Below are 20433 nucleotides of genomic sequence, written 5' to 3'. Positions count from 1 at the left end.
CGTCGAAAGACGATAGTCTTGCGTCTGGAGAAAGTAAACAAAACGTTTATTTGAAGTTCAGCACAAGAAAATTGGTAAATGGTATTCTGGAGGTGCTGCGTTAGACTGCCTCGAGCGTGCAGCGGAGGCGAACGAGTGCATCAAGTCACGTCAAACATGAGACATGAGCGTTATCTGGCAGTCATCTTGGAAAACAAAGCGCGCACGCCCCGCGCCCCCGTCTCGGAGCTGATAAGGTGTAGAACGCAAGGCGGCGGTAAGGTGCCACCACGTGTCGTCTTAAAAAAGCGTTGGAACACTTGTCTTTTCATGCAAGCGTTGCATGGTCAGCGCAACATGATAAACACCATGGTCCTTAGAATTAGTTATGTATGCCTTTTTTAGTATGCGAAACACATACAGAATATTGACGTGCTGTTATGATGCCTCAGATATGCGCAATAATTGCCTTTTAATTGACAATCGCACAAGTATGAACGCTGAATCTTGAGCAATATTGGTGGGCGGTGCGAATGCGGACAGACGTTTGGAGTATTGCTGGGTCACTTCGGAGCCGTTTACGGTACCGTCAAGTGTGGACAACCAGACACATCTACAGATAGAGAGACATTGCAAAATTTTTGCGTCGAACGATAAAAAGAGAGGAAGAAAAACAAGCAAGGGGAGAGAGAGAGAGAGTGAGAGAAATAAACGTTTATTTCGAAACAGTGTTCCGAGCGATGGCCTGTATCACTCTAAGATGGGAGGTCTGGTTTCGACTGCCCTCTTGGCAGTCGAAGATAGAAAGCATTTCTCGTCACATGACGAACTTCCAGTGGAAGATGTCGTCCCACATCGTGACGATCTCGTCGAAAGCTCTACAACGAGAAGCAACAACACTCAAAAACAATGCCTTCAAAAAGCACTAAAGCGAAATGGCACACTAAGCAGCCCGCGAAGGCTGATTTTAAATAGTCCCGTTTCCCCACATCCTTGGAAGAGGAAAAGGGCACCAAATTACACTGTAGAATCACAGGTCACACACAACACGTGAGTGTGACGAGCATGCACGGCCCACGTGAACGTCCAATATTAAGGCGATGTCACTGCAGTGTCATGTGTCACCAACGTGGCTGTTCCTCGTAGTGTGTGTGCCGCTGTGCGAAGGGTCTCCAGCTCACGGCCGCATACATCAAAAAGGCCGCTTCAATTAAGCTCGAAGCGTCCGTGGCGTTGGCAATTCGCGGCTGCCGCCGCTAACCCTTTCAAGGAAGATGTCGCCACTGCGTAAACTCTTGTCGTCCTCGCGCAATACGGCCTACGCCGTCGTGGCGGCACGACGCCTCGCTTGGACAAAACATGGCGGTCTCAATGCCCGGACTAGAACGGCTTTCCGCAGGCAAGGAGCACATCAGCGACTCGTTCGCAGTACCCGGAATTTCGCTTCCTTTTCGGCGCAAGTGCCGTACCTAACACCAGCAAGCCATATACGTCAAACCATCCTACCCTCCCATGCTAATTTTTGTTTACCACAAGTTAACGGCGTGAGGATGGCAGCACCCATAAGTAGGCGGCTATATAAATAGATAACCAGATGTCCAGATGGACATGGTAAAGTAATTCCAGTACGTAAAATACTTAGCATTTAGAAATAGTGGGTCTCCGGCAGAACTGGGAATCGAATTCAATGCTTCCAGCACTGGAAGCGACGGCTCTAACCACTCGGCTACTATGCACTGCGGTTTGGGAAGTGGTAGCCGAGGAAACATCCACATGAAACCATGAAACCTGACAAGGAGGCGGGCGACAGGGAAGAAAGATGAATAGGGGAAGGGGGAGGGGTAACACTTAATCTGCCTGGCTTCCCTCCGTCTAGATCTGCCACTCGTACAGCATATTTCAGACAATAATTGAGCAATACAAGGGCAACAAAATGAATTTTATTGCACAATATTGAGCCTTGCAGAAGAGGCCCTTTAAACCTCGCCACTTTTTTTAGAAAAAAGAAAGCGAAATGCCAATTATTAATTTAGCGTGGCTCCGCTAGATCAGTCCTGATGGCTTCGCCTACTTTTTCTGCCCATTCTTGGATGTCTTGCCCGTCCTAGTGCGCCTCCCGCGCACAGACGACGACCGGCTGCTCGGGGCACTCCGTGCCTTTCCGTGTCGCCCTCCGTGTCTCGAGGACGAGCGACTACGGGTGTGGCGTCGCTTCTTGTCGCGCTTCGAGCGCCGGATCGTGGTCGAAGAAGATGCAATGGAGCGGACATGGCGGTGGCTCCTGGTGCGCCTCTTCCGTGGGTGGCTTGCTTCCGACGGTGCAGAAGAGCTTCTACGGCCTCGGGCTTTACGAGCCTGCCCGATATGACGACTACGCGATGAGTGTGTTGACTGACTCCGGCTCACCTTCTTGGATCGGTGACGCTTTGGCGCCTCACTTGCCGTGTCGTTAGGGCTTTTTGAGGAGGAGCTTCGAGAGCGCTTCGCACGGGTGATTCTCGGGGCTTTTCCTGCCACTTCCTTGCTGGCAGAAGGGTTTTCTGCTTCGGGCTGCGTCACCTCCGTGGCCTTGCGCAACTTGCGAGCCGGCGTGGGTGCAATGGGGGTCGGTGCAAGCGGCCCCTCCGACGAAGTCTTTGGCGGTCGGCCGCGTGGACGCTTGGTCGCTGCAGCCTCGTTCGAAGGACCAGCGGCATTCTGGTCAGGGGCAGCCTGACGCTTCGCTCGCCCGACCTTTGGCGGAACGCCGTTGGGCTTCGCCGCGTCCTTCCCCATGGCGTCGTCGCTCCGGGACTCGTTCTCGCCTCAGTCGTCGAACGTGAAGAGCTCGCCGCTCTCCTTTGCCTTGGAGCTCGCCGGCAAGCGGAGCCAGGAGACGACGGCTTTGGTGGAACAGCGGCGAGAGCGGGGAGCGTGCAGCCAGCTGGTCTGAGCCCCTGCCACTGATTGAGGCCCCGTTTGGTTCTCGTGCACCGCGTGCAAGTATTTCATTTTTTTTTTGCTTGCTTGTTCTTATATGTCCTGGCTCGTACCCATTGAGGGGGATTGGCCATTAAACCGGCGCTGATTTTAATGGGGAAATACAAATTTTTAAATTTTGATAAAATATAATATTCTCACGGAAATCTAGCACCACAGGGAAATTTAAAGATGCCGAAGCGAGCAAATTAGCAATTTCATTTAGTACAATTCCAGCATGCCCGGGGACCCAAATAAAACGAACTTCTGATAGGCTATGCGGAATGAGAGACCAAAATATCCTGAGAAGAGGAGGCTGCTTCGCGGACGTTAGATGTGTAAATACAGACAAAGCATCTGAAATAACAATAGCTTTTGATTGCTGAGAATTATTTTTCGAAGAGCCAATGTAATAGCTAGAAATTCTGCGAGATAAATTGGTGTGAAGTCAGGCAATCGGATTGCAAATAACCAATTAAGCTGATGAGAAAAAATACCTACCCCAGCCTTCTGAAGATTTTGCGTTGTGTCCGTCGAAATGACTATGTAATTGGGCAAATGACTAAGATGGTCTTGAAGGAGGCCCGCCAGAACATGCTTTAGAAGTAACTTGGCATTTTTTTGAAAAATGTCACCGAAAATTAAGTCAACTGGCACCGAGAAGGGTTTGGGGAGTTAAATGCTGGAGGGAAACATGAAGATTAGATAACAGAGACTCGATGAAAATGACTCGACGATAATAACGACGCCACGGGCGCTTAAAGAAAGAAACTGGATATTTGATGAAAACTGTCTGCGAACAAAAGAGGGGCACATCGTAGAGTTTTAAAAATGTTTGCACAGTAAGCTGTTGAAATCTAGCATCAAGCTTCCAAATAAAGCACGCTATTCGCGATACACCTAGGTAGCCCGAGATACTGCCGCAGAGCTTGCCTTTCCAGCAATATAAGAGGTCTTAATTTGTACTCGGCACTTCCGGAAAACAGAACGCAACCAAACTCCAGAATATGGCGTACGTAAAGTTTGTATCTCATAAGTAACGTATCCCTGCGCATCCCTGAATTCTTATTGCAAAACCGGCGTAGCAATCCTAGGGCGCTTTCTGCTTTACGGGTGTTTGATTCTATTTGTTGCTGCCAATTTAAATTGTCCACGTAAACAATGCCAAGATATTTTATTGCTGTTACTTGTGGAATCGGATCTTTTCGGTAATGCAGTGAAAGAAATACTGGAGCGGATAGAGGGAATACAAGCAGAGCACATTTGCTAACATTAAGTGAAAAAGACAGCCCGCCAAGCCATACCTCAAGCTCACTCAAATATGACTGTAAGATTTGATTCAAACTATTGATATTTCGGGATGACGAGAAAAAGCAATATCATCGGCGTAGACGTAAAGAGGAACATTTATATGAACGGGAATGGATGATAATAACATATAAAATAAAAGAGGTGACAGAACTGATTCTTGCTGAACACCTCCTGTTTACTTATATGAGGCAGAAGTAAATTCCTCGTCGCAACAAAATAATTGTCTCTCAAAGAGAAAATCATGGCCCAAAGATATAGTGCACTTGGGCACCTCACAGACCACTAATGTTGAAATTCATGTACTGTGTTCCACACTATCGTAGGCGTTTGCAATATCGAACTTGACTAATGCAGAAAGCTCACCAGATACTTTTGCAAGGTGAATTCGGCTATACCAATAACATGAGCCGACCATATAGAGCACCCCTATCTAAATCCTACTTGCCTTGGTGAAAGGATGTCCTGACGAGCGATGAATTCACTGAGCCTTCTATGAAGAATTTTTCAATTATTTTAACTAAGTTTGAAGTAAGCGAAATTGGCCGAATGTTATCCAGGACATATCCGAGGCTTTGATTTTTACGCAGCAACACAATTTTAGCGATGCAATTTTTCATGCACTTGGAATCCATGTGTGCTGTAAAGAGCAGTTAACAATATTCAAAAGCTCATCGGGATGGGAATTAAATATCAATTTAATCATAGAGCTTGTAATCTGATCTCGACCGGGAGCCGCTTGATTTACAGTTAGTATGACATCTGCCAGTTCCGCCATCGTGACTTCCTGAAAGTCCGAAGTTCAGCTTTTGAATGTCATAGGTCTCAAGCATGACGAAGTTAAACGCACTTCAAGTCATTTCACGATGCCCTCTAACAAATCGGTTGGGTATTTAGGAGACAGCACTACTAAATGCGAATATGCTGGTACCGGCGTCGATTTTTTGTTCCGTCGAAACCTGTACAGGGCAGATCTTTTATCAGGTTTTAATAAACGCGAATGTAAATAAGGTTTGTGTTTATCTTTAGCTATAGTAACTGTACGCTTAAATAGTGCTGCGTGGATTTTATAGTCAACCCAATTTTTCGGAGTATGGTTGTGGCGTGAACGTTTCCAAGCATCTTTACGTCGCCTATACGCAAGCGTACAATCTTCATTCCACCAAGCTGAATTCAATGGTGTGCTGCCGTACTTAACAGAAAACTCGGCCGGCTGAACAGAGTCACTTAGACACGCTACTACTGAAGCAGCTCGTTGCTGTCCGACACGTCCTCTCAATGACGAGAGCGTGGAGTTTAAAACGTTTTTATAAATTTTATAGTTGGTGAACCGTTGTTGCCGGATACCAGAGGGGAGTTGTGGTGGCATTATTTCATAGGTAATCGGTACATGATCACTACTAGTCCCATTATCAAGCGTTTCCCACGATGAAATTACAACTGGCCACACGAAAAAGTTAAGTCTTGGTAAGTTTATCCCGCGTAGAAAGGTAACTTGTCCAGAGTTATGACAGCAAAAATTATTGTCCCGCAACCTATTCCACAATCTTTTGCCCCAGCCATCTGTTTTAAACCCCCAAGAAGTGCGATGCGAATTAAAATCCTCTGTCACTAAAATTGAATTTGACGAAGAATTCTTGATAACACAATCTAGGTGATCTGTGCGTCTTACTCCATTCGGAAAGTACGCAATAATCACTGTAATTTTGTTGGAGTCAGGTAACAAACAATCTATTCCTAACAATTCACAATTCGGACAAATATGTTCAAAAGTTAGAGTAACATGATCATACATTTTTGAAGATATTAGGGCCAAAATTCCACCTCCTCAACCTGGCCGATCCAGTCTAAAAGTTCGAAAATATTTCAGAGTAAATGTTTGATTTACTGAAAGCGAAGACTCTTGAAGTAAAATTATATTAGGTTTTGTTTGCTCTATGAGATAAATAAGATCTATGTAAGCGGAAGATACGGAACGACAATTCCTCTGGAGAACTTTTACAGGTGCTATGATGGACTTAATATAGTTGACTCGACTGCAAAACGCAAAACGTCCTGCTCGTTGTTGCTATAAGTAGTAACTTTTTTTAGAATTCGACATTGGCGAACTTGTTGGAGGCAATGGAGCACTGCGTCGTTTAAGAATAATATTACCACGCCTCATGTCACAGAACGACCCCCTGGGCCCCACAGGGTTCGGTGACTGAGTGCTGACGAGCATTCCTGGGGGAACATCTTCTTGACACCGATTATTTTGTTCACTGTCGAGATGCTCAGCTTCACCCTTGATCGTGACCGTGTGTGCAGCGAAGGAGAGAATAAGGCTGTTTAACCTGGCGGCGAGCATCTCAGTCAGACCTTCAGCAAAGGTGTTGAAAAGCCGTTCTATAATCATCGGCATGACCTTATCTATCGCTGCCGACACTGCGGAAGCGACCGTCGCTTCAATGGCTCCACACTGGCGTGACGTAGCAGCAGCGTACCCCACTTCGCTCTTTTTATTGAAGGATGTTGCCCCAGACCGAGAACAACAGCGTTTCTCCATTATATCTAGAATTTGTGTTTCACGTTTGTGGGAATTGAGGCTGGCCCGCTGCCTTTGCGCGGGCTTTCCCGCCTTTCTGCCATTCTCATGTCCCGACATGTCTGCCCTCCTTTGCTGTCTGCCGCGCTGGGAAGGGCGGAGTGACGTTTAACTCCCTCACCCGGTAGCGGATGTTGACTGTGGCGCCGCGCGGGGAGCCTCCCGAGAGGTTTTCGCGCGCTGCGTCGGGAGCGGGGAGTACAGTCCGGGACTTCAAACGGTGAGCCACGCATTCTGTTCCGTCCGTCGAGTCCCGTCGCTCGGGGCTCGTCGGACTTCGCTGACGGCGCCTCGCGCCCTATGCGAACGCTCACCTTTTGTTGCCCCGCTGCGTACTCACGGCCGAAGGGCAGTACGGTGTCCTAGTGCGTGGCCTAGCTACGCCGACCCGTCTCCCTTCGAAGCCAACGCGAGCGCCTTTGCCCTCGCTCGAGCAACCGGGCCCTTTGTCCCGGTGTCTCCGTGGATCACCTTTACCGCGGAGACGTGCTCGTGGCACCCCTGTGTAGTACTTTGTGCCCGTGGCGTGGATAAGCCTACTTGCTTTCCCGCCGCGCCTATTTGCAACGGGCTGTACTGCGTTTGGTGTTGCCACAATAAAGTGTTGCGACTTGAGCAGTATCGTGTTTCCCGCCACGGCGACGGTTAACGCGTGCCCTGCGGCTCGCTAAGACCGAACCCACGCTGGTGGCCGTACTCCTTCGGGATACGTGTACACCACACTGGCGCCCAACGCGGTATCAAAAGCTCTAGCTTTTGATTGCTCTTAGCGAGTCAGTTCGCCTGCGCGATTCGGGCTCGTCGCAACATGGCTGCTTCGCGGGACTTTTGTCCGCTGTCCCTTTTTAGCGGATGCCGCGTTGCACAAGGAGGCCATTGCCTCTATTGACGGGAACCCTTCTGCACCCGTCTGTGTCGGCACCCCCTATTGCGCTGACGACACGAGGCGCCTAGCCGCTCCCTTTGGAGATGGCGCGTCGCTTCGGAATGGGCCTCTTGCCCTACCCGAACGTTACGCACAAGCGCCTCCGACGCCCGTCCGTGTCGGTACCCCCTATTGCGGTGACGACACGAGGCGCCTAGCCGCTCCCTTTGGAGATGGTAGGTAGGTAGGTAGTAAACTTTATTCAGTTGACAGGAGAGAGTTGGGGACGGCTTTAAGGGCCGGCCCCTTACAAAATCTAGGAGGAGTCCCTAGTCCGGGACCCCTGTGGCTTCTGCTGCAGCACGCGCTCGGGCCACTAGGGCACGCTGGTCCTCTAGGGTCGAGCAACCGAGCAGGGCAGCCTCCCAGCTCTCTCGGGTAGGGAGGGAAGGGGAAGGAAGTGGCGGGACCGCCGGATTTGAGGGGCATGCCCACACCATATGGAAAGGATCCGCGAACGGATGGTCACAGTGCGGGCATTCCCCAGAGAATGCCGGATTGAAATGTTTGAGTATCGCCGGGCACAATACTGTATTGGTATAGAGACGGAGGAGCCAGCGCTCGTCCTTCTTGGGCAGGCCCGATGCTGGGGGTGGGAAGCGGAGCCTGTTCGATTTGTACATAGCGGTGATTTCTCTGAAAGAGGTAGCCGGAGTGGGTTCTGGAACATCAGGCGATGGAGGGCGAGGCGGGTCCCGGTAATTAAGCGCGCGGGCCGAGGCATCTGCAGCCTCGTTTCCAACTAGCCCCGTATGAGCAGGAGTCCAGATGACGGTGCGTGGATTTGGGCGATCTAGATAATAGCATCGCTTAAGGATTTCGGCGGCGCGATCATTGATGCAACCCCGTGTGAGATTTTGGCACGCCCTCCGCGAATCGGTAATAATTATCCGAGATGCGGGGTCCGCTGCGGCGAGGGCTATGGCGACCTCCTCCGCGTGTGTGATGTCCGGTGCTCGAAAGGTGAGCCCTTGAATAGGTACGTTTTGGTGAACCACAGCGGCCGTGTACCACCCGCCGTGGTGGGGGCCGGATGCGTCCGTGTAGAAGACTCCCGGGCGTGAGCCATACCGTTGCTGTAGGGCTGTAGCCCGCGCTGTACGCCGCCCATCGTGAGTCCCATTTGTCATGTTTTGGGGCAGAGGCGGAATGATCAGTGCACCACGCCAATCCTCGGGGACCGCGGTACGCTCTTCCACCTTGTGGGTGTTGGAAATGTGGAGGCGGTGTAGGAGGTTGTTCCCATCCTGAGACCTACTAAGGCGCAGGTACTGGTTTTTGAGATGAGCCTCTTTAAGTTCCCCGTACGTGTTTGTCATGCCCAGGTCTGCGAGACGTTGGTTCGACCTTGAGATGGGGAGGTCTAGGGCACGTTTGTAAATTTTGCGGAGTATACAGTCTAGTGTATTCTCGTCGCATTTACGCAGACGCAGGTAAGGTGTCGAATAAAGGATCCGGCTGGTTACGAAAGCGTTGGCGAGGCGCAGAGCAGCACGGCTCTTGAGGCCTCCTCGCTTGTTCGAAACCCGGCGGATCATGCGGCCCACCTGATCCCCCACAGTGCGTAGTTTGCGCAGAGTGGTGTCAATTTTGCGGTGTTTGTGTATGAAGAGTCCCAGGACTCTGATTTCGTCGCGTTCCGGAATAGCCCTGTTACACAAGGTGAGTTCAATTTGTGTCGTGTCGTTCGGTTTGGGGCGAAGATGCACGTATTCCGATTTGGTGGGTGAGCATTCGAGACCGCAGCCGCGGGCGTAGCTGTCAACTATCGACGCGGCATGTTGCAGGCATGTCTCGATGCTACCAAGGGAACCCTGAGTTGCCCATAGCGTGATGTCGTCGGCGTACAGAGCGTGCTGCACGCCTGGGACATCGTTTAGCAATGAGGGAAGGTGAGCCATGGCAAGATTGAACAGAAGAGGAGAGAGGACTGCTCCCTGTGGTGTTCCGCGCGTACCGAGGGGGTACGGTCCATGCTCCTTGTCTTGAATACGCAGGTATGTCTGCCGTTCTATGAGGAATTGGCGAACGTACCTAAAAGCATTATGCCCACAGTTTGTTTGTGATAGGTTGGTAAGGATGATGTCATGGGTAACGTTATCGAAAGCTCCCTTGAGATCTAAGGCGAGGACTACCTTGTCGTCACTGGGATGTTTGACCGGTTCGACAATGTCACGATGGAGTTGCAGGAGGATGTCCTGAGCAGAGCGATGTGGGCGGAAGCCGTACATAGTGTCTGCAAAAGTGTGTCGGGCCTCTAAGTATTCAGAGAGCCTGTCCCGGACCATGGCTTCCATAAGTTTCCCTACGCATGAGGTTAGGGAAATTGGTCTGAGATTGTCGATGTTTACAGATTTGCCTGATTTAGGGATGAAAGTTACTAAGGCCGTTTTCCAATCGAGCGGTAGGGGTTCACGCCCCTCCCAGATTTGATTGAAGTAGTCGAGGAGGTGAATGTACGCCGAGTCAGGGAGGTTGGCTAGGAGCCGAACCGTCACTCGATCCCGACCTGGCGCTGTGCCTCGTTTCATTTTAGACAGGGCCGCCTTCAGATGGTGGAGCTGAAAGCAACGATCCAACTCGGCGTTTTCCGTGCCTGCATATGAATACGCCGGTCCGATGGGGTCCTGTTGGCTACAGAGATATTTGTCTCTGAGAGCCTGTGCCAATTTTTCCGCGTCACCCGCATAGGCGTGAAGCGCGCGCTGAAGGTGTTTCTGTGTTTCTGTGCGTGTTTGGCTAGGGTCGATGAGAGCCCTAAAGAGACGCCAGGTGTTGCGGCTTGACATCTGTGTGGCGGCAGTGTTGCAGCGCTCTACCCAGTTTGAGTCGGCGAGCTGGGCCGCGTACTCGTCGGCCTCTAGGGTGAGAGCCGCTATGCGGATTTTGAGCTGTCGGTTGTGTTTCTGTCGGCGCCATCGGCGCACTAGGCTGTGCCGAGCCTCCCAGAGATGCAGGAGGTGGTTGTCCACCGCCGGCGTGGCCTCTGAAAGTTGAACCGTCTGCTCGATTTTGTGGAGTGAGTTTACGAGATGTTGGGACCAAGTGTAGTATCCTTGGTGAGCTATGGGGGTCGGATTGAAGTATACCAAGCGAAATTTGGTCCAGTCTGGAAGTTTCGCTTGGTGGTGGGGACGAGTAAGGGGGTGTGTCCGGATTGTGGTAATGACAATGCAGTGGTCACTACCGAGGGTTTCCTCGGTATTGAGCCAATCTGCGTGTTTGATGTTTTTGGTGAGTGTGAGATCGGGACATGTGTCTCGGGTAACAGAGTTTCCAATGCGGGTTGGGTGTGTGGGGTCCGTCAGGATGGTTAGGCCCATGGTGGAAATGAGTTCCGACAATTTCCGACCACGTCGTTCCTCCCGATGATAACCCCAGTGAGGGCTGGGGGCATTGAAATCGCCTACTATGACTAGTGGTTCTTTGCCTGCCACCGTGTGAGCTTTGCTAAAGATGTCGGCATATGTTATGTTGGGCAGTTTGGGTGAACTGTAGATGTTAAGAATGTGTATGGATGGGTCCTGCTTCCTAAGAGGGAGGAGAGTCACCATAGCATATGAGTAAGCTGGGTTGCATTCGAGATCCACCAAACTGGCGGTGTAATGTCGATGCACGCCAAGTGCCGTTTGCGCGTCCCTTTGATACACGGTATAGTTTGTAAGGGCGGCGTGTTCGCCCGGTTCCTGTAGGGCCACTACCGCGGGTAATTGGGGATAGGTTTCTAAGTGGAGCCGGAGAGCAGCCCGCTTAGTGCGAGCCCGAAATCCCCGGCAGTTCCATTGGAGGATTGTGAAAGGGTCCGAATTGACGCGGGCACGGCGCGATCTAGAGGCGTTGCCCGCCATCATGGGTATTAGAATTTTGGGTAGCCTCCAGGAGAGCAGAGAGATCCAGAGGTGCTCCACCGCTCGGTCCGGGGCTTGCTGCTGATGTTGCAGTCAATATGGTAGGCTGCCTGTCAGCCTCAGCCCTTTGGGGAAGTGGCCGGGGCGTGTGAGATTTATTAACCCGCTTAAGTTTTTGGGTGGGACGACGGGTGCTGGAAGCGATTTGGGGCAGCTGGGCCACTATCATGCCCGGGATTCTGGCGAATACGGTTTGGAGAACGGCAGCCAAGCGATCCTCGATAGTAGTTACTATGGAGGCCACCTGGCCCTCCAGGCTATTTAGACGCGCCTCAATCGGAGCGAGGAGTGCCGTGGTGTCCCTTTGTTCCGAGGGGGCACTATCCATCGCTTCCGGTGCCTGCCCGGAAGGTGTCGAGTTAGATGGAGGCGGGCGGTTTGCGAGTGCCTCCATTGCACGGGTCAACGAGGCCACTTGGGCCCGGAGCTGTTTAATTTCGAGTTGTTCCCGTGTGGGGGCGGAAGAGGTTTGAGGTTTGGGTGGGTTCGAGGGGGTTCCGGATGGGGAGGCTGCCCCGCCCGAGCCGCTCACCTCGGGTCCTTGTCGGGCGCGAGCGGCCCATGTGGCATCCCCTTGGGCAGCAGGCTGGATTCCAGGTGACGGCGGGTGCGGTGTAGGGGAGGCAGGTGGGCCCTGGCTCGAGGTGGACCTCGCGGCGGGAGGTCCGGCCGGGGTGGGGCCTCGCTTGGAGGGCCCGGGAGCCCCCGCGCCAGGATGCGGGGGTGGAGGAGAAGGTTTGGTGGCAGGAGGCTGGGCCCCCTGCGGTGAAGTCCCGGTGGTCGGCCTGCTTGGCTTCCGTGTTCGCCGGCGTTTGCGTTTCTTGGAGCCAGTTTGGTTCGTCGGTAGAAGAGTGGATGGTTTTGGTGGTGGTGCCCTGTAACGTTCCTTACAGCACCGGTCCCCGGTGACGTGGGGTCCGGCGCATAGAGCACACTTCGGCGTGCATTCGTGAGGTGCGCGAGCACCATCTATGAGTGGCACTGTGTTGCCACAGGTACCACAGAGGTCCGGTTTAGGGCCAGGGCAAGCGTCGGGTCGATGCCCAACTGAGCCGCACTGGTTGCAGGCTGGTACAGTTTTTCTGTATGGCTGCACCGGGATCAGCAGGGCGTCGTAGGTGACGTACCTGGGCTTCACCTTTCCTGCAAAAGTGAGCCGCACCTTGTTGGAGGTGCCCAAACGCCGGATGTGCAGTATTTCGCCTTCCGGCCAGTAGAAGCGTTGGCGAAGTTCGGCTTCAGAGTCAGAGCTGCGCACTGTCACCACTCCGTAGCAGGAGTCCTGGGTGTCCGCGCGGAGATACCCGAACAGGGGCACCGGTCCGACGGATGAAGGAATTGTCAGTTCACCAATTAGTTTGTCCGCAATAAGCGGATGTGGGGTGTAGGCCAGAATGAGGTTTTGGTCCTGCACCATCACGACTGTGACCAGCCGGTTCGCGTTCGCTCCGAGGTGGGCGATGAGCGCGCTGCCGGCGCCGTTCTCGGGGAAAACGGCGGTGAGGGATAGTTGTGTCCGTGCTTTCAGAACAACAACAAAGTCAGTTTCCTTCGGCTTCGGCAGAGGCCGAGGCTGCCACGAGGGCCGCCTCCTCCCCTGTTGCGGGCCCGCGGAGCGCGGCGCAGGCGGCGGAAGTGTGGAGGAGGAGCGGGCTGCCTCGTCGACAGCCGTGGTCGGGGAGGCCGCGATGGCGGACGCCGCCACTGCCGCGTCGCTCGCTCGCTCGCGTCTTGCCACCGCGGCAGCAAGCGCGGTGCTCTTAAATGTTTGGGGCAGCTCCGGCCTACTGTCCGAGGTAGATATGGTAGTCCACATCATGCTGTGGGGGTCGTATCCGGTGTAGGTGTCCGCCACGGTGACGGTCGTGGTGTGGGACCGATCGCCCATTTTGCCGGGGGGCGCCATAGCCAGTAGGCCGAGCGGGGCCGCCTCCGGCGTCCAGATGTAAGTCGCCCGTGAAAGTTGTGAGGTGGGTCCACTTGCCGAAATGGGGTGTCCAGATGAACCGGATCACATTCCGGTGACGGTGGAGAGGTTTTCTTGAGGGTCCGAAGAGGTGGTCAGGGGTTCCGATCGAAAAACGATGGAGCCGAAACGCTGCAGGTCCTAATCGGTTGCGCGCTCGCAGCGCCCTCCCTTTGGAGATGGCGCGTCGCTTCGGAATGGGCCTCTTGCCCTACCCGAACGTTGTCTGCTTCGTGGCATGCCGCGTTGCACCAAGAGGCCACCGCCTCTATCGACGGGCGCCCTTCGGCGCTCGCCTGTGTCGTCACCCCTTTTTGTGGTGAATACACTCCTACGTGGTAGCTGACGCGCTATCACGTGCCCCTTGTTGTCTGCCGAGAACCTGGATTTCGGTGCGACGGCCGCTCGCGGTGCCTTAGCACATGCAAGCGTCGGGGGCGAAACAGCAGCTTCGCCGCCATTCGGCGAGAAGGGTGAGTCCCCATGCGGACAAACCTTGGCTGCTAACCAGGTAAGCGGCGCACCGCGAAGCGGCCGAGCGGGGGAGCTTTCCGAAGGCCACGAGGCCGAGAGCGAACCCGTAACGCCGACTCACGCGGCGGTTGCTGCGGTCCTGAGTGGGCGCGATACCAGACTCCCCCATTTGGGAGAATGGGAATTGCTTTCGGCAGCGAAGAGCTACTGAAGGCTCAGCAGAGTGATCCGTTTCGAGTCTCGGAGGGACGGAGCGCCGTATACGCTGCTTGCTTTGCGGCGGGCGCCGTTAAACCGTCTTGACGAGGCGCGGAGCGCCGTTACGCTGCTTGTTCTGCGGCGGGCGCGATTAGGGGGCTGAAACAGCGTGTGTCGCTGAGTCCCCGGCGGATTCATTTTGCTGGACCATGACGGGCTCCTGCTGAAATATATAGCCACTGACGACGAGTCCATAGACCCGTTTAAGGTGGTTATGCCCAAAAGTCTGAGAGCCGCACTGTTGCGATCCTCTCACGACGAACCCATGGCCGGTCACCTGAGTGGCTCGAAAGTTTTTGCAAACTGAGCAATGTTGTGACCTGGCCCGGCACGAAGCGTGGCTTTTATCGCTATTCCGTGCCTGCCACGTCTGACAAACGGTTGAGCCAAGGGTTGGAAAGCCGCCCGGTATTATGAACCGATTGTCAGTGAGCGTCCGTGGCGCGTACTAGCTGAAAGATCCCCTTTGGGAAAACTCAGCCGTGCCCACATCGCAGACCTGAAGCCCTTTGTCATGGTCTGACGAGCTTGCGCCAGTGCCCTGCGGCACTTCGCGCAAGCAACGGGCACACCCGGAGCGGCGGACCGCATTCGGACCCCGCACCGGTGTGATCTGAGGAAGCGGTCACCTTTGTGATTTCGCGCCGGACGGCGGACTTCTCCGCAACCGAAGGCCCTCAGTTTACTGTCTAGCCTCAGTATACGTTAGCTTCTTTACGGCCTTTTCTCGTAAAGGAGTTGACCCCGCCCTGTCTGCTGCCAGTGTTTTTTTTTTTTTGAAGTGTTCATGTGTATTTTATGTTTCTTTTGTCTAATATTAAGTGTTATTTGTGTTTCATGTTTTTTCGCCAGAGGTTGAGTGTCGTTTTGCTCTGTTTTTACTTTTTTTTCCGTATTCGTTTCGTCTACCGCGAAGGGAGCTGTGTGTGACCTTGTGTGTCGGTGCTTGCCGGGAGGGAGAGAGACGAAGGACGCTTTGCGCCTACGCTCGCGCAGCCGTCGGCGGTGTGTGTGCGTGCGTGTGTAAGTGCGTGACGCTTCAGTGCGAGCCCGCGAAGAGTGCGTCATGGCTGCCCTCCATCGACGCGGACACTGGAGGTGCTGGGGGGTCATTGACCCATTGACGTCAGACCATCTGGCTGTGCTCTGCTCTTGGCCGTCGCCGAAGAAGCCGTGCTGCCGTTCCCACCATGGCTCCTGCACGAGGCCAGCTGAAAGCAGCTATATGCTGCCGGCCAACGCCAGGGCGCCTCGCAGCCAATTTTGGTTCGGCCTCCCTGACCACCGGAGAGGCCCGGCTTCCCGCAACGTCCAGCGCCCTCATCGAGCCAGAAATGCGGGGCCTCCGAACAACCGAAGCGGCTTTCGTCAAACTCGCGGCTTATCAAGAGCAGGAACAAGCCATCAGTGAGCCCCCCCTTCCGGTACCTCTGACCTCGCACTCGGGCATCGCACCCAGCGGACACTGTCACGCCTTTCCGCCCCTCCGCGCAGTGGACGCTATCCCGCTTCAGCGCCACGAACACTAGTGCCACGTTTCTGTGCTCCCTTCTGCAGTATTTGTATAGTGTCGTGTGTTTATTTTGTTATTTATGTTTTTGTTTCTCCTTTGTAATCATATTTCTTTTAAGCAGCAGTAGCAGGGCTGGACTGAGGTTAGCTACCGCTCATAGCAGTGTCATTTTAACTGCATGGGTGACGTCCGGCTGCCTTTTGCAGACCGGTAAAGGACAAGTTTAGGAGAGGGGGATGTGGGAATTGAGGCTGGCCCGCTGCCTTTGCGCGGGCTTTCCCGCCTTTCTGCCATTCTCATGTCCCGACATGTCTGCCCTCCTTTGCTGTCTGCCGCGCTGGGAAGGGCGGAGTGACGTTTAACTCCCTCACCCGGTAGCGGATGTTGACTGTGGCGCCGCGCGGGGAGCCTCCCGAGAGGTTTTCGCGCGCTGCGTCGGGAGCGGGGAGTACAGTCCGGGACTTCAAACGGTGAGCCACGCATTCTGTTCCGTCCGTCGAGTCCCGTCGCTCGGGGCTCGTCGGACTTCGCTGACGGCGCCTCGCGCCCGATGCGAACGCTCACCTTTTGTTGCCCCGCTGCGTACTCACGGCCGAAGGGCAGTACGGTGTCCTAGTGCGTGGCCTAGCTACGCCGACCCGTCTCCCTTCGAAGCCAACGCGAGCGCCTTTGCCCTCGCTCGAGCAACCGGGCCCTTTGTCTCCGTGGATCACCTTTACCGCGGAGACGTGCTCGTGGCACCCCTGTGTAGTACTTTGTGCCCGTGGCGTGGATAAGCCTACTTGCTTTCCCGCCGCGCCTATTTGCAACGGGCTGTACTGCGTTTGGTGTTGCCACAATAAAGTGTTGCGACTTGAGCAGTATCGTGTTTCCCGCCACGGCGATGGTTAACGCGTGCCCTGCGGCTCGCTAAGACCGAACCCACGCTGGTGGCCGTACTCCTTCGGGATACGTGTACACCACACGTTCTCGAGCAGGGCAGCTATTGTCCGTGCCTGTGTGTGCTCCATCACATAGGCAACACCTGCAGTTGTCTACCTGACAATTCGATGCGGCATGTGCCCCACCGCGATTCGCACATCTCAATGAGGACCTGCAAGCATTAGCGCTATGTCGAAATCGCCAGCAGTTATGGCATTGGAATGGGCGAGGTGCCAATACCTCTACACGGTATAAATAATGCCAAGCCTTCAGCTCAGAGGGGCGCGTGAGACCGGCAAAGATAACCATGACGCTTTGAGTAGGGACTCGCGTATCCTTTACAGGTCTGGTGCATCTGTAGACAGATATCACGCCAGCCGGAGAGACCATCTTTAAGAATGCTTCAGGACTAATGTTAGTTGGAACACCACGAACAATACCCTTCACGCAAGCAAGATGAGGGCGATAAAAGCACGAACAGCAATGAACGCTAATCTCGTGGCGGCTAGTAAGTCTGTTAAGCATTGAATATTTGAGGACCTGAATAGTATGCCAATCTTGCCGAAACACCTCAACTCCGAAATGTCTAGAAAATGACCGCTTATCTTGCGAAGTTCTTCTTGAAACACCTCTGTTTCACTCAACCGAATGGCTCCACCATCAGTGGGCACAAGCGCGACAGGCAAACTGCTTACGCCGTTCTTGAGGAAACACTCCAGTGGTACCGATTCAGGAGGGCGACTGGCCGACCAGGGCGAGCCCTGGCCGGGACCGGAGACCAGCATTGATGGCTCCTGAAAAATCAGCAACAAGAAATTCTACCGCTTTTAAAAAACCAAAGGTGATAAGTGTGGCCATTCCCCTCTCACAGGACGTGCAATGGAAAGCCTGCAGCCGGTGGCAGCCTCCTCGGACCTATGTGAGGTAATCAGAGCTTGGCGCATGCACTCTTCTTCTCCTGATTCTTCTCCTCCTTCACTGATTGAAACCCCTTTCGGTTCTCGTGCACCACGTGCAAGTATTTCATCTTTGTTGCTTGCTCGTTCCTATATGTCCTGGCTCGTACCCAATGAGGGGGATTGGCCATTAAACCAGCGCTGATTTTATCGGGAAATACAAAATTTTTAAATTTTGATAAAAAAATATTATTCTCAAGGAAATTTTATTAGCATGTGCCCTTACTAAAGAAACACCACACTCAAGTTCCGTTAAAATTACAATAAATTATTGCATTTTGCTTATGCAAAGCGCTGGTGACAATTTGAATAAAACATAGACAAGTTTACTTAAGAAAATTAGTATTATTTATTTATGACCTGTATTTATTGCTGTTCAACGAGTTAAACTTGATTATTCCAGGGCATTTGGTAATCCCGGAGCGTAACTATATTGTAATAACAATAAGCGCTCCACACCTTCGGTCCACTAGGAAGAAAGGAGAAAGAAAAATTGACCCGTATCTAAATGTTATACTGCAAATGTTGTTGAAAGACGATAGTGTTGCGTCGGGAGAGAGTAACAAAACGTTTATTTGAAGTTCTGCACAAGAAAAATAGTAAATGGTATTATGTAGGTGCTGCGTTAGAGTGCCTCGATCGTGCAGCGCAGGCGAACGAGCGCATCAAGTCACGTCAGACGTGAGACATGAGCATTATCTGGCAGTCTTCTTGGCAAACGAAGCACGCACGCTTTGCGCCCTCGCCTCGGCGCTGATAAGGTGTAGAACGCAATGCGACGGTTAGGTGCCGTGACTGTGTCGTCTTAGCAAAGCGTTGGAAACACTTGCCTTTTCGTGCAAGCGTTGCATGATCAGCGCAACGTGATAAACGCTACGGTCCTTAAAATTAGTTCTGAATGCCTTTTCTAGTAAGAGACACACATACAGAATATTGACGTGTTTTTATGGTGCCTCAGATATGAGCAATAATTGCTTTTTAATTGACAATCACACGAGTATGAACGCTGAATATTGAGCAATATTGGTGGGTGCTGCGGATGGGTTCAGTCGTTTGGAGTATGGTTTGGTCCCTTTGGAGCCGTTTAGGGTACCGTTAAGGGTGGACAAACAGACAACATATCTACCGATAGACAGGCAGACCAAAATGTTTGCGTCAATCGGTAAAAAGACAGGAAGAAAAACCAGCACCGAGAGAGAGAGAGAGAGAGCGCGTGAGAGAAATAAACGTTTATTTCGAAACAGTGTTCCGAGCGATTGCCTGCATGTATCATTCTAAGATGGGAGGTCAGGCTTCAACTGCCCTCTCAGCAGTCAAAGATAGAAGAAATCAGATAGCCTGATAGAAAGAGTAAGCCAGAAATAGAACGAGTAGAACAAAGAAATTAACTAACGTGAAAAGAATGGAAGGGCGCGAAAGAGAAAAAGAAATGGGCAGCAGGGCGTCGGCAGGGGTTTCAAAAGGAACCCAAGTAACATAGCCAGCATATCAATTCTCTATCACTTGGGTCGTACACGCCTATGCATGGTATACAGGTTTATGTGCCACAAGTGTATCTGGCGGAAATGGTTTTGATGACATGTGGTTTTTGTTGGCTAAAGGACCAGGAAAAATTTCATTAAAATAGCAATCCTGTGAGCTTTTCAGTGACGTGTGGGAGATGAAACTATGAGAATGTTAGGTGGGTGAATAGGGGCCTATACTCAACATTTTAAGGCGCGTAAAACGTATCAGTATTTAAAAACACCAGGGTGACATGCAATGCTTCAACGCAGATCAAAGACAGTGATCGTTCAACTCATGAGGCATATCTGGCGGAAAATTTGTGGCATTGTACGCGACGGGATTATGACATCATGCATGTTGTGACCAGTGTTAGGCCTGGGGTCTGACAGCATACCACCTCTGCTACCAGTCGTTGCGGCTTGGGTCCGGCGGGTCTCGTCCTATGTAGCTGGCCGCCGCCACCGGATCCGTTTAGCCCATCGTCCAGGGAGGAGGCGCCTTCCCAAGGAGAAATTTACAGAGGTTTATTTTACTATAGTTACAGGAAAGCGTTTCTCGCCACATGACGAACTTCGAAACGAAGATGTCGTCCTACATCGTGACGATCTCCTCAAAAGCTCTACAACGAACAGAAACAACACTCAAAAGCAATGCCTCGAGAAAGCACTGCAGCGAAATGGCCCACAAAGCAGCCCGCGAGGGCTGATTTTAAATAGTCCCGTTTCCCCACATCCTTGGAAGAGGGAAAGGGCACCAAATTACACTGTAGAATCACAGATCACACACAACCAGTGAGTGTGACGAGCATGCGTGGCCCACGTGAACGTCCAATATTGAGGCGATGTCACTTCAGTACCATGTGTCACCAAAGTGGCTGTTCCTCGTAGTATGTGTGCTGCTGTGCGAGGGGTCTCCAGCTCACGGCCGCATACATCAAAAGGGCCGCTTCGATTAAGCTCGAAGCGTCTATGGCGTTGGCAATTCGCGGCTGCCGCCGCTAACCCTTTCAAGGAAGATGTCGCCACTGCGTAAACTCTTGTCGTCCTCGCGCAATACGGCCTACGCCGTCGTGGCGGCACGACGCCTCGCTTGGACAAAACATGGTGGTCTCAATGCCCGGGCTGGAACGGCTTTCCGCAGGCAAGGAGCACATCAGCGACTCGTTCGCAGTACCCGG

At 52.8% G+C, this 20433-nt stretch overlaps 1 protein-coding gene across 6 annotated transcripts in view; it reads left to right on the top strand.

The window, feature by feature from the left end:
* The window catches only part of LOC119176390 (uncharacterized), a 213774-nt gene that overhangs the window by 24940 nt on the left and 168401 nt on the right, over positions 1–20433 (top strand). For 2 of the 6 annotated variants that reach the window (XM_075877577.1, XM_075877576.1), the window contains exon 4: positions 17666–17718. The exons of the other annotated variants lie outside the window; for them this stretch is intronic. In XM_075877577.1, the coding sequence (XP_075733692.1) occupies positions 17666–17718 (53 nt within the window). The remainder of the gene's footprint in view (positions 1–17665; positions 17719–20433) is intronic. 6 annotated transcript variants of the gene reach the window in all.

This window comes from Rhipicephalus microplus, chromosome X, assembly GCF_043290135.1.
Source record: "Rhipicephalus microplus isolate Deutch F79 chromosome X, USDA_Rmic, whole genome shotgun sequence".
NCBI lineage: Eukaryota > Metazoa > Arthropoda > Arachnida > Ixodida > Ixodidae > Rhipicephalus > Rhipicephalus microplus.
Note: the sequence above shows the minus strand (reverse complement) of the source record. Positions and strands in the feature narration are given on the sequence as shown.